Raw genomic sequence first — 27,989 nt, 5'->3', positions numbered from 1 at the left:
TGGATTGAAACGATGGAACATATATTGGAATCCTCACCATTCTTACCACTATTCATCTCCTATGAAACATTAACAAATTCATTAAGTATTTCGTTAGATAAACATAATTATTGACCCCTCCTAACAGAATATAACCAAATCTCCACCAATATACTAAGGATAGGAACGAAAGACAATCAAAGAGCAACAAATCAAGAGTATATGGGATGTAACGAGCAAAACAAATAGGAAAATCTAGCACACTCTCATACAATTCAACTAGTCCATCGTCAATACCAACTTGTAGCAGTCCTCTAAATTACATTTTTAAGTCAATCTCCAAGTGTACTACCACCAATACTAATTCTTCAGATTCAATAACATCAAACTCCAACTACAATACGTCACCAGCTAGCGTACTAGTAAAATAAATGTGACGATTCCAATAACGAATAAAAGCACTTATGCTAATTCTCCTCCAGTACCCTATCAAAAGTCTACAAAAAATAAATGTTCCCGCCGAATAACTATTATCTCCATAATATCATGCGGGTACCGATGCACATCAAATAACAAAAGTTCTCACAAATGGCAGTAGGACTCCGGGACTCGGATCTCCACTAAATGAACATGAGACAAAATGAATGCAAAAGTATTTTTTTTTAAACCTAGGCTCTGATAACACATGTCACACCCGAAAAAGGTAGTGACCGGCAATGAACCACAAGATCTGAACTTGTAGAACATGCGGCCTAAAAAAAATTAAAATAAATACAAAAGCTATAGATTACTAAGCAATAAATACGGAAGCGATAAATAAAATTAAATTAGGATGAGACACCCTAAGGAGGTCCACTAAAAGAAATCTCCGAGTTACCGCCAGAGTCCTTGCCTAACGGAAGATCACGGTCCAAAACTAGTTTTATGGACTATAAAATCGGGGGGAGAGAGAGATGATGCGAGAAGCATTCATAGTCATAAAAAAAAAAAATTTCCCACGTTTCATAGTAATAATTAAATATATGGTATAAGAGAAGGGTAGAGCTGGAACGGAAGATGAAAACACATATAAATGCTTAAGGTACATAAACACACAAAAATCCACGTACTATGTACACTACATGCATGCCCAAGCCCGAACATACAAATATATGTATATAAATGTCTTATAAAGGGGTACAATTATTTATGCACTCGACTAGTTGATGTTACGACAGTTTTGTCTAACTTCCCCATTGGAGCCTTCCTTAACATCGAGCAAACTCATTTTGATCATGGCCTTCTGGAAATCAAAGAAAAACATGGCTTGGTTGAGCGCGTAACTGCTGACGATGCCCCTGGTTCTGGCGCTTGCGTAAAGGGTTTGGTCGGATGTAAGAACTCCGGCCTTTCTTATCAGAGCGTTGTAGTAATCGTTGTCGAAGTCGTTTCTGCTCATGTCGAAGGGCTGCTCTGCGTTGTCGCCTCTGCTGCATGTTCCGGACAAGGTTTTGGCGAAGTTGGAGTCCAGATTTGGGTCATTACCATTGGTCAACCGGGTTTTGAATGATGAGCACCTTGCCACCCCTAGTGTATGTGCCCCTACAAGACGATTAAGCCAAGTCCACCAACACCAAAATGAGGCTACAAGCTACCTAGAAATTTTCGGTGTTGGGTGGGTATATATATCCCACGTGATACCCGCTCGGCATATCCGGGCCATCCAATATACTTTTGGATGGCTCGGTTTGAAACCATCTCTCTCCTCTCGCCCCAATACTTCCTCTCTTCTTTTTCTCTCTTCGAATCCAAGCCGTCCAAAAACGCAATAGACGGCTCGGATACGCCGCGCAGGCACCACATAGTACCCACCCAGCACTGAATTTTTTTCCATGTTTTCTGAATAAGATCGTTATTAATATAACTAAAGGAAAATATAATGTTTAGATTATAGAACTTGGGTGACAATATCATTAATTAACTTGCTAGTTTTGTCATGTTTTAGGGTTTGATTCTTCCGATGTCTCGCATGGAAAATCGTTTAGGTGTTACCAACTTTCGTGGATTGAACCATGTATACAGGGCTTTACCAAAATTTCCAGGCTCTTAGCTAGTGCACGGTGGGATGAATCACAGATAAATTAGTCGAGATATGCATAAATTAACGTGGATACCCTTAGTATACCAAAAAAAGGACCTCCGTTCCACAATGAAAGTCCCACTTTCTCTCTTTTACCTCTTTTCAAATCAAAAAATTAACTACTTCCATGTATAATTTTTTGCACCTTATTAAAGATCTTGATTAGTACTTTAATTTGGTGCGAAAAAATTCAAAAAATTATACATGAAAGTGGTTAATTTTTTAATTTGAAAAATGACACGATTTTTCATGATGGACTCTTGATATGAAACGGATGAAGTATATTGTTGATAGTAACAAATGGGTATGAAGGCATATGATTGTCATTGGCTGGGGCGGATTTAAGGAGAGACCAGGTTATCTATTTGCACTTAGACCCCAATTCATTCATATAAATTTTCATTGCGTCCTCATATAATTATACTATCGCTCCCTATAGATAGATCTTATTAGCTGATCGACTCTGTTAAACATCAAAATAGCCCTTTTTGATTCACCATTTTTCTCTCAAACATCACCTCTTCTCAACATTTTTATGATTTCATTAAACAATTTTTTTTACTAATCATGCGTGTTTAATGATTAAGTTTTGTTTGCTCGATTTTCAAATTGAATATTTGCTTATATTGGGTTCTTGAAAGGTGTGGCTTAGTACGTATTCCTAAATTAATCATTAAGCTTTTTTTGTTACATGTGCTTGATTTTTTTAATTCATGAGTAGATTGAATGTCAAATTTTGAAAACATATTAAACAAGACCGAAAAATATCATTAGACTTTGGTGGAAAATTTTTCGAGACCATCAATTATAGGTGCCCCTTCTATTTCGAATTCCTGGAATGGTTTTTCATGCCAACCTAGTTGGGGTATCTGCCTCGTTTGTGATGCAGTTGTTTTCTTGTCCCCTGTAGTCGTTGGGAGCGCTTTGTTCAAAGATTAATAAATAAATAAATAATTGCTGTTCAAAAACAAATTTAATTACCAGATAAAGCCACCATCTCTTGAGCACTAAACCCATGCTGTCCAAACAATCTGATGAGTTGTGAGCTGTTGAAGAAAGGTGGAGGGAGGTTGATTGTGTCTTCTATTTTGGACCTTCTTCCATCCTTTCTTCCCTTTGGTATATCATATACTGGACCCCCAGCCTAATAAGCAAAACAAAAAATAACAACAATAATAATAAATGAAGATATAAAGAAATGAAAGGGGGGCAAAAAAGAACTAGTTATATGTAATTTTACATCTCTAAATACAGCGTTGTAAGCAAGGATGGAGCCAGGGAGGTCTAATGGGAGAGGCCGTCACAGCAAAAATTTTGAAAAATATAATTATTATATGTAAAAATAATAATTATTCCCAACTTATGTAGACTCGCCATCGCTAAATTTTTTTTTGCTATATAGTAGTCCTAAATTCTCTATTTTTTTTTTTTTGAAGGAGACCCAAAAATAGCATTCCAAAACTAAATTAGTCTTTTTCGTACGCCATGTGCAAATGACAAACATCATTTACTATAGTTTTTATTATGTTATTTTAATTTTTCCTAAAGTCGATGACTATTCATATTGCAACGCATCTTTTTAATTTTTTAGTATACATTTCGCGGACTCAGGGGGTGCTTGGCAGCGGTGTCGAGCAGCCAATCCGGTCGTTTATGCTTCGTGCCGAGATGAACGTTCAGATCGACCGCTCGGCACCCCTGCCAAGCAACCCTGCTTGACAACATCTCTCAATCCTTCGCATTATTTTGCCACTGTTAGGGTAAAATCCTGGCTCCGTCCCTGTTTGTAAGTACTGAAAGGAATTAAGCAAATGGAACGTAAGCTGAGTCTTACAAAGAAAATAGAATCCCTGGCAGCCATGGCGATAATATCAGCACAGGAAACAACTCCTGGGCATTGCTGTTCCAGCTGGTCTTTCGCATCATCGATAATTTCATAGCCCCTCAAGCTCAAATTCGCAGGGGAGTCTTTTTCTGCTGTATTATCCTTCGTTGAATCAACCAAAACCGAAGCGTCGCATCCCTACATACAAGGAGATCAATAAAACCAACCGGCCATGTTAATCGGTTGGCATTTTCAATTACAAGAAACCGTTCTATCAAACAGAAACGCCTCGACGATCTTGTGTTCATATTTGCATATTTATGTTCAGAAAAATACATTTCATGAACTCGAAAACATCTTTTCGGTGTTATTTTTAACTGGTTTTTTCAAGAAAATTTTTAAAAAAAAACATAACAGAATGACAGATTGAAAACCTATTCACCAAGTATGTTATCTATGTTTGTTGGAAATGAAGTCCGAAAAGCAAAAACCAAAATAGGAGTACCAAAAAAGAGAACTTTTTGGTAATAATTAAGTAAGGATTCGACGACGGTGCCTCTCTCTTTCTCTCTCAGGAATTTTAATTTCATAGATTGACATTTTTGGTTGTCGGTTCTATATCTTTCGGTTTGTAGTTCAGATATAGGGTTGTTTTCTTTTAGTTTGTGGTTCTTTTGGTGTTAGGCTATTTTGAGGCTTTCGTGCTTCCTGTAGTGTTTTTTGGTTGGCTTCTTGATTTCCTCTGCATGGGTGTGATTTTCGGGTGGCTTTTGCAGGTGTGTCCGTAATCTTTTTAATTTTTATATTCTGTTTCAAAGATTAATAAAATCTTGGGCAAAGTTTACTTTCACCCCCTGTGGTTTGAGCCATGTACGGATACACCCCCTATAGTTTAAAAGTGTGCACATAACCCCCTGTGATTTTGAAAGTGTGCGAATATACCCCCTACCGTCCTATTTTCCATCCATATTAACGGAGGTGTATTTCACACACCTTTAGAATCTAATCTGAACCTTTCATAATGTATTAAATAAAGACTAGAGTATCTCCGTAAAAAAAATCATTTAGATCAGACATCAATAATCCAGTAATCTAATTCTTGATAAATTCAAATTTGAAATTTTAATTTCATAATAAATTTGATTTGATCATGAGATTTTTATTTTTTGATCAACTTGAATTTTGGCATAAATGTAGTACTCGTCAAACTCTACAATATCAACGGTTCGGATCCAATTTTTGGTGTAAGAAATGGATTGGTTAGATTTAAGGAAGAAGATGAATCAAGGGAGAGGATGAGAGCATATTGGTCTTTTAATGTTTTATCCGTTAATATGGATGGAAAACATGACGGCATGGAGTCTATCTGCAGATTTTTAAAACCATAGGGGTTTATGTGCACACTTTTGAACCATAGGGGATGTATCCGCACATGACGCAAATCATAGGGGGTCAAAGTGGACTTTGTTCTAAAATCTTCTTTTTGCCGATAAAAAAAAAATTAAGTAAACACCAAAGACACAAGTGAATGCAATCATGGACTGCAGTTTTACGAGAGAGAGAGAGAGAGAGAGAGAGAGAGAGAGAGAGAGAGAGAGAGAGAGAGAGAGAGAGAGAGAGAGAACCTCAATGAAGCAGTCATGGAAATGCATTCTAACAAGGCCTGCGGCAAGAGTAGGGTCAGATTGCAAAGATTTGATGACTGTATTCTTCACAATTATCTCAGCCAATGGGCAGCTCATGATGTAGTAATCCATCCTCAGTCCATCTGCTCCAAACGTTATTCCACTTATCACCATTATCGCCACCACTGATACTGCACCAAACATGTTATCAACAATCATCTTAATTCTTCGCGCGCGCTGCTTAATCAAGAGTTTCTAGCTATTGACATGAACGAAGCCAAAGTATGAGTGACAGAAGAACCGATTAAGAGAGAGAATGAGCGGAGAGAGGGGAAATGGGTAGGCAAAGCCAGCTTGAGAGCTGATCATTTCAACTTATATAGACGAATGCAGGGAAAGTGTAGAAGGAAATCTATTAAACAAGTGAAATATCGTGGAAATAACACTTAAGCCTGGTGTACAGTGTTAATTAATTTGAATCGGCTACAATTTTTTTTTTTTTTTTTATTGTTTTCCATGTTCATATTCATTCATGCGGTGTGACTTTTTATTACGTGCTAGTGTCGTGTCGTGCTCTAGTACTTTCCCAAAGAATCATCTTTTCTGGGCTTAGGACCAAGTATGTAATGAAAACAATCAAATCGATCCCAAGTGGACATGGTTACTCCGTATATATAAAAATAAGTGACTTAGGTTGCGTTCTTCTAAACTTATAAAATTGAAACTTATTTCGGTATTTTTTACTTTTCGTAACTTTTTGTTTAGCTTTTCGACGTAATTTTAAGGGAATTTAGGGGTTACTAATTGTTCGTCTCATCGAGACGAATTGGAAAAGTATAAAAATATGAATTGATATAGAAAAAATTCAAATAAGATGGCATTTAAGCTCCAAAAGACAGTTGTTTGATACTTTTTTTTTGCTTCTAATCATAACTTTGTATTTTTTAGACTCCTCTCGTTAAGACGGATGATTAATAAAAAAAAATGATGTAAATCTAACAAAAATTCAGAATAGACGAACAAAACAAAGAAATAAGTTAATTAAGTTTAGGAGAACTCAACCCTAATTGGGAATGAAAAATGACTTAGTGGGTAATGAAAAAAGTTGAAGACAAATGGTCTCTACTACTTTCTCCACTAACGACTTTATCAAGGTTGATTAATCCAAAGTAATGGATCGAGTAATAATTGAACATAGTGTTTAATGCAAGAGTCCAATACATTAACGACAAAAAAAATTATCAAGGTTGATTAATCTATCGAACCAATTACTCCGTAACATATAGTATTAATTGTGCATGAGTCCAAACATGCAATTCTGTGAGTGGTTGAGACAAGCATGTGCCTAGAATATTACTCCATCTCAAACTTTAGAGGGTTAGCAAGGTGAAATTAAAGAATCATTAATTATTGTTTACTTTTTATTTGGCCGACAGGAAATTAATAATCAATCTCTTCTTCTTTTATTTTATTTTTCTGGGGGCAGCTTTGGTATTTATTTTTTCTCTCTCTCTGGTTATGTTGGTTGATCTCTTGTCTTCCTTATAACCTCTTGGAGCCCAAGTAACATATTTGTGTGCTCTCTCGCTCCTTTTAATCTTTTTTATCATTACAATTGATTAATAAGAAAAAAACTAAAGATACAATGTGAGAGGTACTAAAGTATGATATGATCAATAGCGAAAGTGGAGGTTTTTTTTTTTGTCATACGGTATACATCAGCGGAGCTTAGCGGGATGTTAATATATTAATCAACCGAAGGCTATCCATAAGCATTGTCAAATAGTACTAAAACAAAGTGGAGGTTGCAGGTGGGGATGGAGATGGAGAGGTAATTATGTACTGGCCTAGTGATGGTGGTGGCCTGGAGAAGTAGAGACAAGTCTCTTTGTGATGGTAATGGTGGGGAGGAGAAGGTATAGTGGTGGGGTACTCTTATTCTATGCGCGGGGTGTCTAAGTAATATTATCGGAGTGTACCGTTAATAGATTATTTTTAATTCGAATCATCCAAAACACTTTTGGACGGCTAAGTTTGTGCGGAGACGTGGCTCATAAGTTTCTCTCTTAATTAGTACTGGAGCAACATTGCGTGCGTGATTCTTCGTTTTGGGTATCCAAAACCCCTACGCACGGTCCCCAATGTAATTTTTTTATCTCTCTAATCTTAAAAACCTCCCTCAAAACCCAAAACGAACAGGGACGCAACATGTTTGGTGACTAGGTATCTTTTTTATGCAAGTCGGAGGTTTGTGCATCGAATAAAGAGCATTCATTCTCTATTCAGCATGATTACATTTTGTTTACCGACGATGAATGTATAAGAAGGTGGTAGCTACCTGGGATAAAATAGTTTTAGGTTTGTGGGAGCATGCTGTTAGACTGTTAGTTAAGTGGAGCTTTTGTAAGCGTCCAAAGTCAAAAGTTAAAGGTGGTGGGAGAGGGAGCTGGGGCGATGCCATCAATTCACTGCATGAAGCTAGTGACCTAGCTAGCTGGTTTCCACAATCACAACGCGAGAGAGAGAGAGAGAGAGAGAGAGAGAGAGAGAGAGAGAGAGAGAGAGAGTGGAATTGTATACAATGTGACAACTTTTTGGGTGAAGAAGTGGGGGAGAAACTTCTTCTGGCAAAAGATGCTTTTGAGCGTGAAATTGCGCTATGCTTACATGAGTGCTGTGAACACGTTTAGGTATTGGTTCATGATGATATATGTGCATGGTGTTTGGTTTGGTAGGGTTACAATCTTTAATTCTTGCTTCTTTATTTGTTAATTACTTATAATCTGTTTCTGAGAGTCAAAGAGGAGAAGAATTTTTCAGTGCCGATGGGTACCATGTGGTACCCGCTCGACACATTTGGGCCGCGCGTCCATTGTGATTTTGGACGACTTGGATTTGGAGAGAGAAAAATGAGAGAGAGAGAGTGGTGGGGTGAAGGAGAGAGAGGGTTTCAATCTGAGCCGTCCAAAAGTGCATTAGATTTTGGACAGTCCGGATGTGGTGAGCGGACACCGTGTGGGGATATACCCACCCTGGCACCGAAAAATTTCCGTTATGCTTAGAGTAAAATTCTGATGTCGGTGACATAAAAAGTACTCGATCAAAAGGGAGAAACTTAATTAGTAATCAGGAGTGCTACTCAGTCGTGCAAAATCGTTGTGTTTATCTAGGAACTAGGAAGCAACATTTCTCATCAAATTTGTTTATCCAGATCCGACTGGTTAATGTGATCATCTAGTTCGTATTCAATCTCGTTGTGTTTATCTGAGCCGTTTGTCGCCTGATGTGTTTATAACTCGATTGGTTTTTCTTTGGTGTGTTTAACCGGATTCTATTTAATTGTCACCAAACTCACTGTTTTTATTCGGGCCAACGAAAGTTGCATCGTACATGTTTAACTTGTGTACGTATATTCATCTAGTTCGCATCGCATGTATGCTTGTTTTGATTATTCATGTCCAAGTACGTACGTACGCACGCACACAGTTAGGAAACACAAATGAAAAAAGAACCCTCCCGCTCCCGCAGATTCAAGATAATCTGGTTTTAAATATACAATAAATTTGACCTTATTTAAGTGATCAATTTTTAATTTCCTCATTGATGTAAACATGAGACGTACCAAAGATTTTACATAAATTCCAATATATATAAGAAGAAGGCTATACCAGTCCCATGTACGATTTTAGAGATCTTATTCAGCAAATCAAGTAAATTAATTCAGCCGTGTTCAATCACATTATTTAGAAAAAGAACATTGTATGCAGTCGAGCAACAACATTCAATCAATTTCCAGCTGCCGCGTTTTTTGTCCGTGAACACCGTTTACAAACTCAACCTTTCATGTTTGGTAGCAGTTTTGGCAGAGGTTTCGATGAAAAAAAGACCATTTTCCTCAGCATACGAACTCAACCTTTCATATGCCCGTCTTCGATTCTGTAGCTTGGACCGTTGGGCCGGCTGTTCTATGGAGATTGGGTTTGATGTTTCCATCTCTGGTGCCTTGGCCTGTGCAACGTACCGGTAATCCGTGTTTGTACTCTTTGGAACCGGTATGCCCCGGCCGCCTGTATCTGAAATTTTGACCAACTCTCGCCTACCGATGTCAACTGTCAGGGTGAGGCCCTCGATGGGCCTCATGCAGTTGAACAACATCATTCAATCAATTTCCAGCTGCTCGCGTTTTTTTTCTGTGAACACTGTTTACAAACTCAACCTTTTTATACTTGGTAGCAGTTTTGGTAGAGGTTTCAATGAAAAAACAGCAAATTGGTCTACAGTCCATTTTGGACCAGCCCATTTGGATTCTAGCCCAGCTTCTTTTACCTTGCTGGACTTGGTCCATTACATTGTTTAATTTGAAGTCTAAGGTCCTTGAATTTACTATTTTAACCTTTTGTATTTAAAACTGGGGCCAATTTACATTCCAATCGCCCGCTGTTTTTCAAATGGCGCGTTGAACGCTAGGGCTGGCGATCGTCTCTCTCTCTCTCTGGATCTCTCTCTCGATCTCTCTCTCGTTCTCTCTGGATCTCTCTCTGGATCTCTCTCTCTTGATCTCTATCAGGTACGTCTCTCTCTCTCTCTCTCTCTCTCTCTCTCTCTCGTTGATTTTTTTGCAAGTTATGGTTTAGTTTTGAGTTCGTGCAATTTTGACTCTGTTTTGAGTTTGTGCGATTTGTAATTGTACTATTTTTTGGAGTTTTGCAAGCTGTCATTGTTCGTTAATGCTGTTTGTTGATTTACTGGCACAATGATCATTTGTGCATTGGCATATTTGTATCTGTTAGTCTTTCTGTGTATCTGTCATGTTATTTTTTGTTCGTATGCTGTATTTGTATCTGTATCTATCAACGTGATTTTGTTGGCATGTTTGTATCTGTTAGTCTCTCTGTGTTTCTGCATGTTTATTTTCTGTATCTGTCAGCATGTTCATGTATCTGTGTCCCTTTGTCTTTCTGTTTTGTTTGGTATATGCGTTTATATTTGTCCTGTTATACCTTTGTTTTCTATTTGTTTTTGCAGAGTAGGATTACTCTATTTCAATGGCTTCTTCGGTTATATTGATGTGCAAATATGGTGAAGTTACTCTAGTTGTCATGACTACAAGAGGTTTTGGTTTCAATGATCTGGTGGAAAGCATTCATAAAAAGTGGCAGAATTTGGGTAGTTTTGAGCTTTTTTGTGCTGTCGCTGACCATCATAATTGCAGTCTGGACAATGATGAAGACTTTTGTAACATGATTGCATTAGCTGCTGCGTTTGGTGTGACTTGTGTTGATGTATCTGTTGGGGTTATTTCTTCTTCTACCATTGAATGCGGTAAAAGTTTGGGTGAATGTGTTAGGAGTTTTGAATATGGTGAGTGTAGTACTTTTCAAGGAGAGGAAGAAGATCCGCTTGATAAATTTTGTCCTCATCATGAGACAGTGCGTCTTTCAGCCGATTGGGTTAATTTGCTTAAGTGTGTTGGTCAAGAGTTCAGAGATGGTGTAGATGATTTTAAGGCTTGTTTGTCCAAATATGCCGTTGAAATTGGTTTCAAGTATAAATATCTGAAAAATGACAGATCAAGAGTAACGGCCGAGTGCTGTAAGAAGCTGGATGGTTGTACATGGTTTATTCACACAACTTTAGAAAGATCGAATAATTTTTTTGTTATTAGGGAGTTTCACAAAGAGCACAACTGTATTGGTACGTTCTTTAGTTCAAAAAATCTTCGGATGACCTCAAAAATTATTGCCAAAGAAATTGTTGAGGAGGTTCGTTCGAAGCCATCTTATACACCGATAGAGTGTTTGAAACATTTTGAGGGGCGATATGGTTGTTTGATTGGTTATTACCATGCATGGTTAGCAGTTGAGAAAGCAAATAAGGAGCTATTTGGTGATTTTCAATTATCTTTTGACAAACTCCGCTGGTATGCTGAGGAATTAAAGGAGAAAAACCCGGGGACTGTTATGGATGTGGAATATTACAATGAGACTAATCGGTTTATAAGGTTTTTCCTGGCGTTTGATGCATGCATTAAAGGCTTCAACTATTGTCGTCCTATTTTGGCTGTTGATGGTACCTTTTTGAAGGGGAGATACAAAGGAACGCTTCTCTCAGCTATAGGAAAGGATGCCGATCAAGGTTAGTTACTATTTTTTGTTGCTTGTTGTATCTGTTAGTCTCTTGGTATCTCTGTCAGCATGTTCGTGTATCTGTTGACATGTTGGTTTTATTGGTATATCTGTGTATCTGTTTCTTTGTTTTGGTATATCTGTTGTTGATGCAGTTGATAATGTATTTTGTTGCTTGCTTTTGTTGAAGGATTAGGTTTTGTTGGTATATCTGTCTCTTTGTTTTGGTATATCTGTTGTTCAAACAGTTGATAATCTTTTTTTTGTTGTTGCTTGTTTTATCTCTTAGTCTCTTGGTATCTCTGTCAGCATGTTCGTGTATCTTTTGTTGATTTTGTTGTATCTCTTAGTCTTTTGACATATTGGTTTTGTTGATACATCTGTGTATCTGTCTTTTTGTTTGGTATATCTGTTGTTGATATTGTTTTTTGTTATTGTCTTTTGTTGGAGTAGGATTATTTCCTCTTGCTATCGGTGTTGTTGACTCTGAGACAGAGGCAAATTGGCAATGGTTTTTGGAGAAGCTGTCGACAGTTATTACGTGTTCTCGGCCTCTTACGTTCTTTACGGATCGTCACTCTGGTCTTGTAAAGTACGTGCCTACAGTTTTCCCAACTGGTTATCACTCCTACTGCTTGCAGCATTTGAAGGGAAACCTTAGGGATAAGCTTTCAGGTCGACTCTCGAATGAGTTTAGGGAGAAAGTAGTCAATCTTTTCAATGATTGCGCACATGCTCCTACTGTGATAACTTTTGCCAAGGCTCTTGAAGAGCTATGTACTGTTGGTGGAGCGAGTGCAAAGAATTTTGTTGAGTCATTTCCGCTTGAGAGATGGGCAAACGTGTACTTTAAAGGTAGACGATATGGTGAAATGACTTCAACTGCAGCTGAGTCATTTAATAACCAAATTCTTAAATTCCGTCATTTGCCAATATGTGAGTTGGTTGATAAGGTAAGGGTGCTAATCATGGAGCAGATGTGTAACAGGAGACTACTATCAAACAAGTGGAGCAGCTATGTTTGTCCTATAATGGAGAAAAAGTTGATTGACCGTTTCAATAAAGGTCGAACTTGGCATGTGGCAGCAGCAAACGATGATATTTTTGAGGTTTTTTCTCAGCCAACTGTTGTGGTTGATCTTAAGAAGAGGACATGCATGTGCTGTCGTTGGCAACTTCATCTTTTTCCATGTGTGCATGCTGTTACAGTTATTCAAAAGACAGAAAAGCAAATGTACGATTATATTGATCCCTATTATACCATCGAGGCTTTCCAATTGTCGTATGAAGGTACTATAAACCCGGTCCCCACTCTTGGAGCTCCGGTGATCACGAAAGAATCTGCCATCATTCTTCCTCCTAAAACGAGGAGGCCACGTGGGAGGCCAAAAGTTGGAAGAATCCGATCAAGGGGTGAGAAAGTAAGGCAAATGTTGTGCGGGAGGTGTGGGAAGTTAGGCAAACACAACAGAAGGACTTGCAAAGAGGCCGTTGATTGATGATTCTTTAATTGCTATTCTTACGTTTTATAGATATACTTTGTAATTGACTTTCATTTGGATATAAATTGAGGTGGTTCATTTACTGCAGTCATTTTGTGTATCTAATTGAATGTTGGTACAACCGTATCTGTTTTAAAAAGGTATATTGGTATATGTGTATCTTTTTTATGTTGGTGTATCTGTTTGTCTTTATGTTGGTATATTGGTGTATCTATATGTGTATGTCGGTATATCTGTTGGTGGTATGTCTGTATCTGTTGCTGCGTTAGTGTATCTGAAAGATTTCCCTCAAACCATACATATGATTTTCATCATTGTCCAGAATGCACTTTGTAATTGACTTTCATTTGGGTATATCTGTTGGTGGTATGTCTTGCTTGGATGCCTAGTGAGAATAATTGTACAAATGAAAAACGAGAGATATAAATCTACTTCAGTAAAGATCATAACCATTGTGGTCCAATTGTTTGGACAACAAAAAATATGTACAACTATTGGTATGGAAAATTCCAATTGTTTGGAGCCGAGTATATGCCTAAATTGTCAATCCATGCATTAGCTGCTTGCTTTTCCATTCTTCTGTTGACCATGTTCTGGGCTTGTCATTACATGTACACACTAATTCTACTTCATAACCCTTGTCGTCCGGTTTGAGGATAACAGTTTACCACCGGACACCAAAAAAATATGTACAACCCTTGGTGTGGACAAAAAAACTTTAATTCTTAAGCAAAAGTATATACCTAATCTGCCATTCCTTGCATTAGCTGGTTGCTTTTCCATTCTTCTATTGACCATGTTCTGGGCTTGTCATTCAAGAATATATGGACCAATTCAGCTCTGAATTTTTTCAGATTTTCCACAGTGAGATACGTTGGGACGGGCTTCTGTTCTTCAAGTTGTTTAATGATATAGCACACAATTATTCCACAATCAACCCTGTAGAATTCATAGAAAGCAGGTCGAAGAAGAGAAGAGTTTAGAAACACGACGACGGTGACAGATACAGGGACAGATACACCAACATAAAAATAACAGAAGCTTACGATCCAGGTTGTTGCTTAGGTGCATCATCAATGGAGCTTATTGGAGCACTGAGTGTGTTGGTTGGAAACAGTGTTGGTTTAGGTGTAGAAATGAGTTCAAAGCTTGGTGGTTTACTAAGAGTCAACTTCCTCATTTGTTCTTCCACGTACTCTTTCTACAATTTGTAAAAAACAGCAAATTTTTTTAACTGTTATGATTGAGGGATGGACTACCAAATTAAAGGTAAAGTTATGTACCACAATGGAGGCATCTGTCAAGTAAGGATCCTTCTTTTTCTTGGGCTTTGTCAAAGAATTGTAGTGCATCCATTGTTGCTTGGAAGTATCGTAGACCAGAAGAGTCCAATGGTCAGGAGCTTTCACTTTTCTGCCTCCCATTGAATTCATCGGGAATATGAGATATTTGTAGAATGCAACACCATTTATGTCGATAACTTTGTCCAGTTCTTTCAGCTTTTCGTTGATTAAGTTTGTTCTTGCATCAGCTTTTTCTTTGATTAGTGTCTGTCAAAAAAGAATGTATTTCACATATTATCAGATATTGAGATAACATATATCTGTTCTCAGTTGACAAAGATGGAATACTAAACAGTTTGCATACCCAACAGGTGGATGTAATGTAGAAGCAGTTTCCCTGTGTTTTTGCTGTCTTTTCTTCTTGTCTTTCCAAAATGTAAGTGAGCCCATCAATGCACTGCAATAGTTATGTCTTGATGTTAAATTTGAAGTTGATAAAAAATAGATGTACCCATAGACCTACATGGTTCCAAAGTACTAAACATATGTACCAAATATGCTTAAAATAGATATACCAAGTGTACTAACAGATACGTTGTTCCAAACAGACCTGTATTGTTCCAAACTACAAAAACTATCAAATAGATGTACCAAACATGCTTAAAAATAGATATACCAAGTGTACTAACAGATACAAACCTATATTGTTGCAAACTACAAAAACTATCAAACAGATGTAACAAACATGCTTAAAAGAGATATACCAAGTGTACTAAAAGATATAGATATACTAACAAACCAGCATTGCTTCAAACTACAACAATCGAACTGATTTACCAACATGCATATATACAAAACCAACTTAGAAACCAGCCGATATACAAACGTATTAACAGACACACTCACATAAATCAGATACAAGTAAAAATAGTTTCTTTCGTGTTACCGTGTTTTCAATATCACCCTCGTTCAACAGATTCAGGACGTCTTCGATTGTAACTGTATCATTGTTGACTGGGTTGTGCCAGACGAAAGATCTGCGATTGCCAGAAGAAAAGATGTATTAAATGGAATGAAATTTGTGAATTTTACTCGATACAAATCTAGCTTTGCTGATTTCACTTACTTTTTGTCTTCTTTCTCAAATTCATAAATTGTATCTAGTAGATCCATATCTTCCTCCGAAATGTAATTGAACAGCTTTGTCATTTCAAATGCAGAATTGCTTTTCTTTCTTTCCTTCTGGTTCCTATTATAGTAGATGAACCCTTCCTCCATCTTCACTGTTCTGTTATCTTTGCCCTTCAGATCTTTTACCATTGACGACGGGTCAATATCATCTTGTTCTCTCTTTCTTTTCTTTTCTTCTTTCCTTTCTCCTTCCTGAGTGTCTTTGAAGATTTGGGAGATTGTTTTGTCAATGACTTCGTCAGACAAAATTTCATCATGCAATCCAGTTGCTATCTCAACTCTTTCGCTGATAGTTTGATCAACTTCTCATTTCTTGCTCTGCTCCTCTTCTTGCCTTTTCTCTTTGTCTTCTTCTTTGTCCTGACAAAGTGAATTAGGCAATTATGATTTATGTGTGTAACTAATGTACAGATACATATATGATAAGGCATACAGATATACCAAAACACTAACAGATACAAATAAAACTAAACAAATACCAACAGATATACAAACAGATATAGCAACATACTTATGAAGAGATGTTTTTCTTACGTGGTATTCTTGTATAACCATATGGGTTACCATGTCATCTAGGCCATCTTCGACACTTGCTTTGTCTTTTTCAGATTTTTTAAGTTTTTCCTCTAATAAGTCATTGCTGACGTACAAACCTCCTATCTCAACCTCCTTTTGCACAATTTCTTCCTGCAGGATACCCTTTTCAACGTGTACCGTCCCGACTTCTATTTCATAGTCAAACATTTGCTCAGCGGCGTCTTCATACGGTACATGGTCCCTTTCAAGTTCAGCCATTTTTTGTTGCAAAGTTTGAATTACTCTGTCCTTTTCCTTCGATTCTTCCTTCAACCTGTCAATTTCTTTGAGTAGGTCAGAAATTAGGTTGTTGGTATCATTGTTAGTCTCCTCAACCCCCTCGTCCTTCTCAGATTTCGATCCATCGTCGTCCAAGCTGCACTCCCGAGCATCATCATCCTTCACATCACTCTTATTTTCAATTTGTTCAAGAAAATGCAACAACTTTTTCTCTTTCTCGTTGATGGGCTCCAATTCTGCATCCTTTACCATTTCTGGATTAAGGGATTCCAATGGTGTTCGTGCCAATGCTTCTGGTAAATCACTCATATCCCACTTCATAAATCTTGGACAATTGTCTTTTGATTGTTGCACATTCATTATGCTTGTATGCTCGCAGAGCCAATACTGCATTCAAGCAAAGTAGCTATCACCATAGAATTCTAATATAAAGCAGATACAGGTATAGAAAATAGATACACATATAAAACAGATACAAATACAGATACCAATATAAAACAGATACAGATACACAGATAAAACGGATACACATATACGGATATACCAATATAAAATAGATACAGATATAGCAACAAACATGACATTAAACTACAAAAATAGAAGAGATATTCACCAGTAGTCCAAGTACACATCCACCAACAGTTGTTGGATTTGTATGCTTTGTATCAAGCTCTTTGACCAAGTGCTCTATAATGAATGTTGACCATGCATACGTTGTGGATGTGTTGAGATCGTCAATGAATGGATAGTAAGCCCAGCTTAATTTTGGTTGTGAGAGTGGGACAAAGATTGTCGCGAGAACCAACATCATTAGCACACGTGCGATGCCCTGCGCACTTTGAGTAGAATCTTTTGTAAAAGCTTTTCTCAAGAATATCTTCATCCTTGAAACTAACATTTCCTTTTGTTTTTTGAAGACTCTGTCGAGAAAATCTGAATTTGGCCTTCTCGGGTTCCCCTGGAGGTGTATTTTGATTGGTCCAGATTTGATTCCAAAGATAAGTGTCAAATCCTTGACACTTATCTTAACTAATTTGCCACCAAGATCAAAGTATCCCTCCCCTTTGTACTTTTCGACCAACTTCAATGTAATTTCATCGCTTTTTTTCACGAAAAGTTCATTAATTTCCGGTTTCGTCATTGCAAACAAGAGATTTGCAAAAGGGGTTTTTTTGATCTCACGAACTTGGAGAGGAGTGAATTTTCTGCGTTTCAGAAGCCGTACAAGACTGACGAGATTAGACCTGTAGGAGATTTTGTACAGATGAGATAATGTTATACAGATAAACCAACATAAAACAGATACACCAGTAATGTAACAGAGAAACCAACATAAAACAGATTCATCAATATAAAAACAGATACACCAATAATGGAATAGATACAGAGAAACCAATATAAAACAGATGAACCAATATAAAAACAGATACACCAGTAATGTAACAGATACATATAAACTAACATAAAACAGATGCACCAATATAAAAACAGATACCTGTATTGGCATCTCTCTTTTTTGATCTCAACAACATCTTCGTTCTCCTCTTTCTCCTTTTTCCCTTCTTGTTTTTTTACCCTTTTGTTTGGAAGACGTGGGCTAGACTTCTTCCTTTTTCCCTTGACCTTGACGAACTTGTCGTCCTCCTCATCTTCCTCAACATATTCCTTGTCTTCCTCCTCGTCTTCCTCTTTTTCTTTCTCATCTTCCTCCTCGTCTTCCTCAACACCTTCCTTGTCTTCCTCATTTTCCTCCTTGTCTTCCTCAACATCTTCCTGCTCGTCTTCTTCATCATCTTCCTCTAAGACTACCACATCATCTTCTTCCTTGTTTCTAGTCTTCTTGTTTCTGTTTGATTTTCGAACATGCTTCTTTTTTATTTCAATCGTCGGTTCAATTTTTTTTGACATCCTTGTCGTTCTTATTTCTCTTTTGGTAAGAGATCTTGTTATTCTCCTCGATTGAGTACCTTTAACAGGTGATTTCTGTGAAGCCCTCCTTTTATGCGGCGATTCAATGTCATTCTTCTCCTGTTCAGTTTCCTTTATCTGTGTTTCATCATCATCATCATCTTCCTTTTGATCTGTTGTTTTCTTTACAGCATTTGAAGGTGAGTTCTTTCTTGCTCGCATCTTAAATCTTACCTTTTTTGCCTCTAACAGTTTAGTCTGTTCTACTACATCTTCCTGTTCAGAATAAAAAACACAAATCCAAAATAAATATACCAACACAAAACAACAGATATACAAAGTGTACTAACAGATACAGAGATACCAACACATGGATCCAAACAACCAAACAGATATACCAAATATGCTTAAAAAGAGATATATCAACTGTACTAACAGATATAGACCTAAAACAGACCTACATTGTTCCAAACTACAAAAACTACCGAACAGATGTACAAAACATGCTTAACACAGATATACCAAGTGTACAAACAGATACAGACCTACAAACAGACCTACATTGTTCCAAACTACAGGGTAATAAGTAGGATATCGAAGACATATTAGTTTGCACTTCGTTCTTTAGGATCCATGACTTTGTGAACATAAACTCTGAAAGAAGGTTCTCAAAAGAAACTAAAAACTTACAAAATACGCTAATACAGGCACAACGATATACATAGAAGACAATTAGTATACCAAACAACAACAACAGATGTACCAAGTGTACTAACAGATACAGACTTACAAACAGACCTACATTGTTCGAAACTACAGAATAGATGTACCAAAATAATGTCAAAAAGCAAACAGATACCAGCACAAAACAAACAGATGTACCAACTCGTTCATAATGAACTCAACAATAACGATGATGAACTCAACAAACAGATGTACCAAATCGAACAGATTTACCAATATGCATTCAGATACAGACATGAAACCCTAAGTTAGAAGGGAAGACAATAATGAACTTAACAACAACGATGATGAACTCAACCATGACGATGAGAAATGAAAATGAGAACATGCGATACAGACATGAAACCCTAAGATGAAGAAGACAATGATGAACTCGATCAAGAGGATGAGAAGTAAAAACAAGGTCGATTAACTCACCGGACGTTCCATTAGTGATCGATCGATCGAAATGAAAACGATCTGCTGATTCTTTGTCGATTCTCTCTTTGCCTTCTCGTTTCCACAGACGTTTGGCATACAGTGAGCTCACGTGTTTGTTTTTTGTAATTTTTGGGCTCGCGTGAGGGCTCGCGTGACGTAAGGGTTTTTTTTGTAAATTCTGGACACAATGTCCTTTAAACTCTAAGAGTAAATATTTATGTCCTTATTATAGTTAAAAATCTTATAGTATGTTCTCCTACTCAATTTACCCATGAAAAAAAGGCCATTTTCCTTGGTCGTAAAATTTGCTACATTAAACAGATACATAACAGGTCGTTAACTTTTTTTGGAACTTAACAGAGATACCAAGGGACGTAAGTGTTAATTAATAAAAGAAAAAATGTGTATAATTTTCAGAATTCTAGAAAAAAAATTGGGAATTGATATTCGCGCTCTTTTTTTTGAGGCAAGCGTTCCACTTTCAACGTTAACTTCATAAATAAAGTGGCGAGAACCGTGCCCCCAATAGTAGTCCCACATTGTCTCTGTGTGTTTACAAAACAAAACCGAACCGAACCGCCTTTACATTTTAAAAACGGTACCTAACGGAACCGATACAAATTAAAAAAACCAAACCACTTTGGTGAACCATAGAAAATCCATTCAAAATAGATGGTGCATAATGGTACTGGTAGAAAACTACGAGTGCAAAAAGTGTAGTTTCTCCTCTCTCTCTCTCTCTCTCTCTCTCTCTCTCTCTCTAGGTCGGTTCCTTACTTCCTCCGGCAATGTTCAGGCCACGCGAGACGTAGGAGAGAAGGCTGCGTTGTGCGTATTCGTCATTCGAGTTAGGTAAAATTTGAGTCACTCTTTACGCTTTCTTCGTTGTTGTTCTTGTAGATCTTCCAAGTTTGATTTGTTTGGGGGTTCCTAGTTGTCGTTCTTGTTACCGATTACTATTTGGTTTTCTCTTTCTGTCTTTGGAAATTTGCACGGGAGTTTGGGGGGCAACATTTGTATGGTTGATTGTTGGTATTTCTCTGCCCGAAATTCGCGGGCTTTGTTTTGTTTAAGTAATAAGTAGCTTTGAGTTCAATCTTCGCGGGCTAGTGGGTGCATTTCAGTGCAGAATCTGTTACAATTTCATGCTCCATGACCTACGGATTTTCAGTGCAGGTTGGGATTTTTAGTTCGGGGGGGTGAGCAGCCGTTTTTCGCGAGTTCGAACCAAGCCAATCCAGTCATGCCGGCGCAAATTGACTCCCGTGCTGCCATTGACTCGGTCCAACGTGCTCGTCTTCGCTCTCGCCGCATAGTCCACCGATTTACCTCTGGCTCCTCAGGAGTAAGGGCAGCCATGCCTTTCGTATCAACTTACTTTGTACTAGCAATGGCGTTGTGTAATAGGATGGAGGGGGGTCGAGAGAGGAGGAAGGTGAGAGAGGAGATGGAGGAGGAGGACCGGAAACTAGGTGAGAAGAGAGAGGCCCTCCATCAGATCCATAATGACTTGATCACTATCAAGGAAGGGATCAACCGTGGGTTTTTGGGCTCGCTTTTTCTCCTCTGGTTGAAGATAAAAGCGTTGATGGAGGGTTATGTAGTGGGCCGAAATATCCGAGGGGTAGATGAGTCCTGATGGGTCGCGCTTGTCTGAGCTCACCGCGTAGTTGTCTCAGTTCATCTGTGAATTTACACGTGAGTTGGTACGATGGATGTGACTATTTCCCAAAGGATAAGGAGGTTCTTGTAATCTTCGCCGAACATGGAATTATCCGAGGGTATGAAGATTTGGTCTCCTTCGGTAATTTGTTCAAACGTTCGGTGGGACCACTATGTTCGGATAGAGTTCCTATTGTTCGGTAGATAATGAGTTCATTCGAATTGGTTTCATTCACTCGGGAATAAGTTTGTTCGGATATCGCTTCAGTAGAATCTTCTGGAAGCTTCCACTGATATTTAGGTTGTCATTTCTGACAGCTGAGATGACATCTCTGTATGATGTGACTTCTCTGACACTGATAAACGCGGCTCTGCAACCTACAGAGAAATGATGTCTATTAAATACGCTGACATGTGACGTCATCCGAACGTAGCACACCACATGGGTTGCAAAATCAGGCTGTGTAGTACTCAATATCTTTGACTATAAATACAAGACCATCCCCTCATGTGAAGGGATCTGAGAAAAAAGGAGAAAAAACACATCTCTCTCTCTCTCTCCCTCTCTATCTCTTTCTTTCCATACCTTCTTGCTAAACTTCTCCTTTCTCCACTTACTGACTAGTTCGTCGGAGCTTCTTCCCGGAAGAACACCCCCCTCCGGTTCTGCAGGTACGCAAAGATTTCAACATTCCCACGAATTATAGAAGAAGGCTCAAGAAGGAAAGGCAAGGTGAAATCAGCCCCCCACAGGTTATCATTTGAATTACGACTGTCGCACTTTGAAAACTGAAACTCTCTGTCTTTCATATGTTTTTCAGCATGCCATACCTATGCAGCACTTATTAGATTTTGATTAGTCAAGTCAGTTCAGTTTGTTTCGGTTTTCCTGGTACCATCTCGGTATGGTTTTCCCTTCCTTTCTATGCTATAAGATGTCGTTCTTTGCAGTGTGCAAGTTAACAAAGACGATCAAAATTTGACACTGGCCTTGGAATGGATGGTAGCGATGAGAACTCTATAGTAAAGAACTAAAGCGGTATGATGATGCAGGATCTTTTCTTGTTCATTTTTGTTGACTCAAGTTACGCATTTTATTATGCTTCTCTATCGGGTTAAGGTTTGAAATCTACATGACGATGGCCGTCTAACTTCTGTTCAATTTTCTTGGATGACACTTGACCTATTTCCTTGGGTACAAAAACTTAAAAATGTCCACTTTAAACTCAAGCTCAAGAGTTATTAGTCAGTAGGGAACAACGCTGTGTCCAACCAAACATGACGTAGGTGGGAAAAATGGAAAGCAAGAATGTAATTAAAACGATTGTCATTCCTGTTGTTACTTCTAGCACAATATAAATTACTCTTGTACGAAGTTGGTCTCACAGTTGTATTTATGCAATAAGGTTTCTATTCAATAATCGAACTTATGATGCCTTTAATATTTGTCGAGCACTGCTTAGTTGATATACGGAAGTCAGAAACTCGAGCTGAAATAGTAGTGTATTGAAATTAGTGGGACATGGTCGAAGGGGTTTCCTCAAAAAATCTGCTTGCCACATAATGCTGTGAGTTAAGTTGCCAGAACATGGTAGCTGTCAAATGATATGTTTATGTCTCATCTTGGCACAGTTTTGAATTCAGTTGCTATTTCCTACATGGGTCGTATGCTTACATTATTTGTGTTGATACTTCTATTCATGCACCTTCCTGGCTACCTCGCATATGGACGGTTTTCTAATGAATATTTTTGACAATCTATTCTGGTACATACTCATTCATTGAAATGTTTCTTGTGTCGTCATTTACTTGTCGTGTAGAGGGCATGGGAGCAGGGGGCAAACCTCCGTATTTGATGGTAAAATAAGTTGCGAAAAATTCCCCAGATGTATGCATTTTATTGTCGTGTCTTCCTGTATTAGACAATGGTTGGCACGGAAGTCATTTGTGTTGAAGGATTTTCGACAAACAACCTGAAGTGTGTAATTGCTGTCATTGTTTTTGTACTCTCGTGGACTTTTCTACTTGTATTTAGTATATTCTAGATTGGATGTAGGGTTTTTGGAGAAGTTATTATATTGAAGGGGTATCCAACTTTGACTTGAAAATTTTACTAAATAAATAATCACTATTTCCTGACAATAGAAGTTTAGGCACACTTGACTTCTTGTGATACATGGTGTGGCTCAGTATGTATACCATATTGAAGAAATAGTGGAGTAATAAAAAGGGATGCAGTTGGGAAGTGTTGCAAGCTTCCAAGGTGGGTCCTTTTACAACAGTGTTACTCAACAAGGGGAGAAAAAAATGTTGGTATTAAACGTGCAAGCACCCACACCCTAGGGGTGAGCACGGGGCGGGGCGGGTTCGGCCCCAACCCGGCACCCGACCAGACCATGTCGGGTAGAAAAGTTTCGGTCTGCAACCGAAGCACATTTGCTGGTACAAACCGTCCACAAAACTGATTCTGTACTTCGGGTCAGGTCAGACAGGTTGGACTAGGACGGGAGTAATCACAGAACCAGTCGGCAGTCACCATCATCCCTAAAAACAGGCAAAAAAATTACAAGAGAGAAAGTGAGAGAGAGAGAGATTCATTCCGATTCAAAGTATAAGTATGAGATAACCGATTTCGCGATCTGGAGATGGTGGAGTAGTGGACGCTGGACAGTGTGTGTGTGTGTGTGTGTGTGAGAGAGAGAGAGAGAGAGAGAGAGAGAGAGAGATGGTGGACGCGACAAAGGTGTGGCGGAGGGTCACCGTGGAACTGGAGGTGAGGATTGTGCGGCAAGTCGGTGACATCATCTTTCAGATCTGGAGTATGGGTTTTGAATAGAGTGTATTGGTTTTCCCCTTTTATACCTAGGGCATAATACATGTATGTATATATGGTTGGGTCGGACCTGACGGGTACAACACATACAAACCTGAACCCCGAACCGAAAGCAGATTTTTCAAAGGAAATCAACCCATACCCGATCGAAGTATTGCTCAGACCCGTCCAAAACTCTTTGGGTTGGGTCAGGTTGGACCCGCGGGTTACCGGGTAATATACTCACCCCTACCACATGCATTTCAAACACAACTACAATTGTAACCAAATGAAGTATAACGAAAAATAAAATAGAGAGAGACACGCACGCAACATGTTTGGTAAGAAACGTTAGTAAGGATCACAAAAACATAATTCTGGAATACTGGGAGCAACGCATAAGGTTTCTCTGCCATATCTAGTGAATCATCACTTATCAATCTACAAAAATGCAATAGGTAAGCAATGCTCTCGCAGATACAGATGGAGGCTTAAGTTGGGAGGTAGAATGTACATACTACATACAATCAAATGTAGTTTGAAGAATATACAAGGGAGGCTATTTTCTTTTTCTAATAAAAAATTATAGGACCCAATACTAAGAGAGAGAGAGAGAGACCAGCAATGACAGCATTTACAAATGTTTAGCTCTCCAATCAACTGTGAAATTCTCATCACCATCATCATCACTTGATGAATCTTCATGGTTAGTTTTGTTGCCCTCGACTTGAGGACTTCTACTATGTGCAGTAGATCTAGCAGCCATTAGCTCCATTTTCTTTTTCTTCAACATTTCCACTCTCTCCCAAAATGCCCTGTGGAAATGGCAAAGGAAGATCCCCATTATCATTGGAAATTATGTACAACTGATAGTAGCTTAAATATGAACATTTAAGCTCCCCAATTTACACTTGATAAGTCTATGATCATGATACTTGGAGACTTGTACATGTTATTTGAGTTTCAGGTGTTGATGGCTAATTGTGATTGATTTGGAGTGATGGTGAAGGTTAGAGCGTGCAGATGAAAGCTATAAGGGCAATGGATCACGACTGAGGCTAGATGGGGTGAATATTCCAAAATCAAGCAGCCACAATTTGTTTCTTGCATGTGTCCTGAGACAAAATCCGGCTTGTGTCTAGATAGATTCCATATGGTGGTGGACGGATTCAATCGACTCTAGTCATTTTCTTTGACCTTTGTGGATCTTGAAGAGCCAATTTCGGACTTGGAGCTTGTAAAAGCTCTTGGGGACTAACCTAGGGCAACACTGTTGCCTTGGAACTAGTTTAGGCTTGCTTCGAGGTTAGAAGGGAGAAAGAGAAGGAAGAAGAAGAAAATGAGGAGATTCAAGGGAGTATGAGTTCTTAATCCAAAGAACTTGAAGTCTTCTCCATCCATGGCTGGCTAAGCTTCATTTCTGGGGTTAGATGAAGGTTTCCTTCAAGTAGCTTGAGTTTTGTATGTGTTATAAGACTATTCCTTTGAGATAAGGACAATTTCATTTTTTGAATGAATGATTTGAATGCTTCCTATACTATTAATTTATTGTGTTTTTATTCTAGACTTCGAACACTTGCATACATGGTTTGTATTGATTCACGGAGTTAGGTTGAGATAATTTATACTTGGTAAAACAAGGTGTGCTATTGGACGAGCCGTACTTAGATACGGCTAGTACAAGTAAGACAACTAGTACTACGCAAAGATATCCTATGTCAATCGGTTATCCCCGAATATTTTGTGATGATTTTGACGAATAGTCTTTGACCTAGCAAAAATATAGTTACGAGGGGGAACCAGATTGGTTTTAATAGAAGAGTGTGTGAGACAAGAAATGACAAGGTTCACCTAAACATGTTTGCACTGGATGACAAAGGCTTCCTCAGAAATCGTAGGACGAATTATTCTGTTTTGCTTTATGAAATCTAAGAAAACCCTTACCGATATTCGTTAGAACTGATTTTTTTACAGGAACTCTCCAAAAAATATTTTAAAAAAAGATGAACGGTTCGGATTATTTTGTGGGATCTCAATATAAGCCCTACAAAAATATATGTGCAAGATAAAAGCACGGTGGTGGTTGGAATGCAGAGACGAGTAATTCTGCTTTTTAGCACCACCCCCCCCCCCCCCCCCCCCCCAAAAAAAAAAAAAAAAAAAAAAACCAATAATGGCCATGTACTGCCTCTCCCCAGCGTGCTTTTAGTGCTCAAATTGTCATATGAAAACCCCTTAGTAGGTACCCAGTTCCTTATGCTACTAAGAGCATGTACACTAGTATTGGTAAAATACCTTTTTAGTTATTTTGGAGAGGAGAAACTCAAAAAAGAGCCCTGCACTAGATTAGGTAAAATGGTAGGTAAAATAAATTTATGAATAGGGTTTAGTCACTTTTACCTAAGCACTATTCACACTCTTTCTTTTTTTTATTGTTTCTTTCTCTCTCTCCTCCCTCTTTGGGGAAAAAAATAATAGGAAAAGAGTGAAAAAATATATATATTAATTGGTGTTAGGTAAAATAGATAATATTGGTATAGTTGTGAAAGAAAAAGTTGATAGCTAAAATAGAATTGTGAACTGTTCACAAGGTATTATTCCAATCTATTGGTAAACTTGCTCACGAGAAACAATCAAGTGTTTAAAAAAAAAAAACAGAAAAAAGAAAACAGAACCAAAAGGGAAAAAAGAACAAGAATAAAAAATAGGAAAATTCTAAAATCAGTCCAATGGATTGATAATAGTAAGTGTGTGAATGTATATTAAACGGTGTAAAAAATAAACAGAAATACATATTTTCTTTGCCTTTTAGTGTGCTTATCGTCAGCCTAGTGAGGGAGGGGAGGTGACAATAGCAAGACCGTAAAAAATATACTTGGAGAATTTCTAAAGAAAATCTTATCGCTGAATCGCTCTTATTCTGCCATATACCTATCCAAAGACGATCCCATAAGCCCCTCTTCTATTATAGACCAAGTACCCTTTTTATTTTGTTGCAAAGAGAATATCATTAAGTACCTGATCGGAACACATGTAACTTGACAACCATGAGTTTCAATGGATTTGATTCAATGTTTCGGATCCGTTCTCTTCAAGATAAAAAATGTTTCGATCAGGCACTTAATAATACTCTATCTAGTTAATTTTTTGCAAAGTTGTTCCATTCAATGAGTTCTACGAAATGAATGTTTTCGATTATCGGATAAAGACCGGAGCGGGGCCTGCTCGGCCGGGACAGCCGGTGCTGTCCCTCAATATGGACAACGGAGGCCCCTGTTACGGGAAGGGAACCTTGAGGGACCAGGACCAAACCCGTCCTTCCGAAAACGGTTATTTCGTTATTATCGGAAAAAATGATTTATTAATTATTCAAATCAGTAAGAATGAGGAGTTAATTGATTGTAATAATTTCTTTTTTCAATTTTTATAGGAAAATCCTCTCAAGGAAGGGTCACGTACTTTTTGCACATCCCTTTAGGTTAATTCGGATAATTTTTTGTTTTGCTAAGTTGACAAGGATGAAAAGGGGCAACTAGCGTAGAATGAGAAAAACAATAGAGATGTTGAGGAATATTCTTCCCTCGGAACCAACACTCACCAACCGTACTAGCACTGCCGAAGCCTGTGCAGTTCGACCTTTTTTTTTGTTGTTGATGTTTTAGATCTCATCGAATAAGTGTGATTTAAAATAAGAACATATGGTTGGGTTCTGCACGCACCGAATTAGAACCGGCAACATTCTGTACTGATTTATTTTTGTACCCCGATCACCAATTGATTGGTATAAAATCAACACTGATTTTGAACTATACATTTCAACAAGATCTACAGTATGAACGGAACCGATTCTTGAAATAAATTTTCGCAACGAACAGGAAAAGACAAACTACACGAGTGCATTTTTGCAGTTTTGCCGAGAAGCCTGATGCTTTAGGTATTTTAGTTCCTTTTCCTATACAAGGCATTCAGAGTCATATA

General features: G+C 38.1%; 5 protein-coding genes across 10 annotated transcripts in view; 2 read left to right on the top strand and 3 right to left on the bottom strand.

The window, feature by feature from the left end:
- Positions 1 to 1,020: 1,020 nt before the first annotated feature.
- Positions 1,021 to 6,191, bottom strand: LOC131302662 (peroxidase 47). The gene is made up of 4 exons (XM_058329413.1): positions 5,549 to 6,191; positions 3,933 to 4,121; positions 3,080 to 3,242; positions 1,021 to 1,560 (listed from the first exon to the last, which is right to left on the bottom strand). Exons 1-4 carry the CDS (start codon positions 5,765 to 5,767, stop codon positions 1,178 to 1,180), a joined length of 954 nt encoding a protein of 317 aa, XP_058185396.1. The 5' UTR covers positions 5,768 to 6,191; the 3' UTR covers positions 1,021 to 1,177.
- A 4,402-nt stretch (positions 6,192 to 10,593) lies between these two features.
- Positions 10,594 to 13,564, top strand: LOC131303173 (uncharacterized). Its single transcript, XM_058329956.1, has 5 exons — positions 10,594 to 11,683; positions 12,127 to 13,086; positions 13,206 to 13,214; positions 13,316 to 13,445; positions 13,498 to 13,564. Exons 1-5 carry the CDS (start codon positions 10,594 to 10,596, stop codon positions 13,562 to 13,564), a joined length of 2,256 nt encoding a protein of 751 aa, XP_058185939.1.
- A 787-nt stretch (positions 13,565 to 14,351) lies between these two features.
- On the bottom strand, positions 14,352 to 15,263 carry LOC131303172 (uncharacterized). The gene is made up of 4 exons (XM_058329955.1): positions 15,258 to 15,263; positions 14,823 to 14,915; positions 14,459 to 14,725; positions 14,352 to 14,372 (listed from the first exon to the last, which is right to left on the bottom strand). The coding sequence occupies exons 1-4, from the start codon at positions 15,261 to 15,263 to the stop codon at positions 14,352 to 14,354; spliced, it is 387 nt and encodes a 128-aa protein (XP_058185938.1).
- A 4,827-nt stretch (positions 15,264 to 20,090) lies between these two features.
- Positions 20,091 to 25,575, top strand: LOC131302661 (uncharacterized). 6 transcript variants are annotated; one of them, XR_009191862.1, is made up of 4 exons: positions 20,091 to 20,389; positions 20,714 to 21,952; positions 22,151 to 22,238; positions 24,979 to 25,575. XR_009191862.1 is itself a non-coding variant. In XM_058329410.1 (3 exons), exons 1-3 carry the CDS (start codon positions 20,220 to 20,222, stop codon positions 22,057 to 22,059), a joined length of 696 nt encoding a protein of 231 aa, XP_058185393.1. In that variant the 5' UTR covers positions 20,138 to 20,219; the 3' UTR covers positions 22,060 to 23,293. The 6 variants fall into 6 exon arrangements, 2 of the variants coding, with proteins under 2 accessions (XP_058185394.1, XP_058185393.1); XR_009191863.1 differs by having other exon boundaries at positions 20,092 to 20,389; positions 20,714 to 21,932; XR_009191860.1 differs by lacking the exon at positions 24,979 to 25,575 and adding an exon at positions 23,020 to 23,293 and having other exon boundaries at positions 20,092 to 20,389; positions 20,714 to 21,932.
- LOC131302659 (protein ABA AND ROS SENSITIVE 1) overlaps positions 24,631 to 27,989 on the bottom strand; it is a 36,713-nt gene continuing 33,354 nt past the window's right edge. Inside the window, exon 8 of the mRNA XM_058329409.1 lies at positions 24,631 to 24,826. Coding sequence (XP_058185392.1) covers positions 24,646 to 24,826 — 181 coding nt within the window. The 3' untranslated portion in view covers positions 24,631 to 24,645. The remainder of the gene's footprint in view (positions 24,827 to 27,989) is intronic.

Source organism: Rhododendron vialii, chromosome 10a (assembly GCF_030253575.1).
Source record: "Rhododendron vialii isolate Sample 1 chromosome 10a, ASM3025357v1".
In the NCBI taxonomy this organism is placed as follows: Eukaryota; Viridiplantae; Streptophyta; class Magnoliopsida; order Ericales; family Ericaceae; genus Rhododendron; species Rhododendron vialii.
This window is presented reverse-complemented; position numbering and strand designations above follow the sequence as displayed.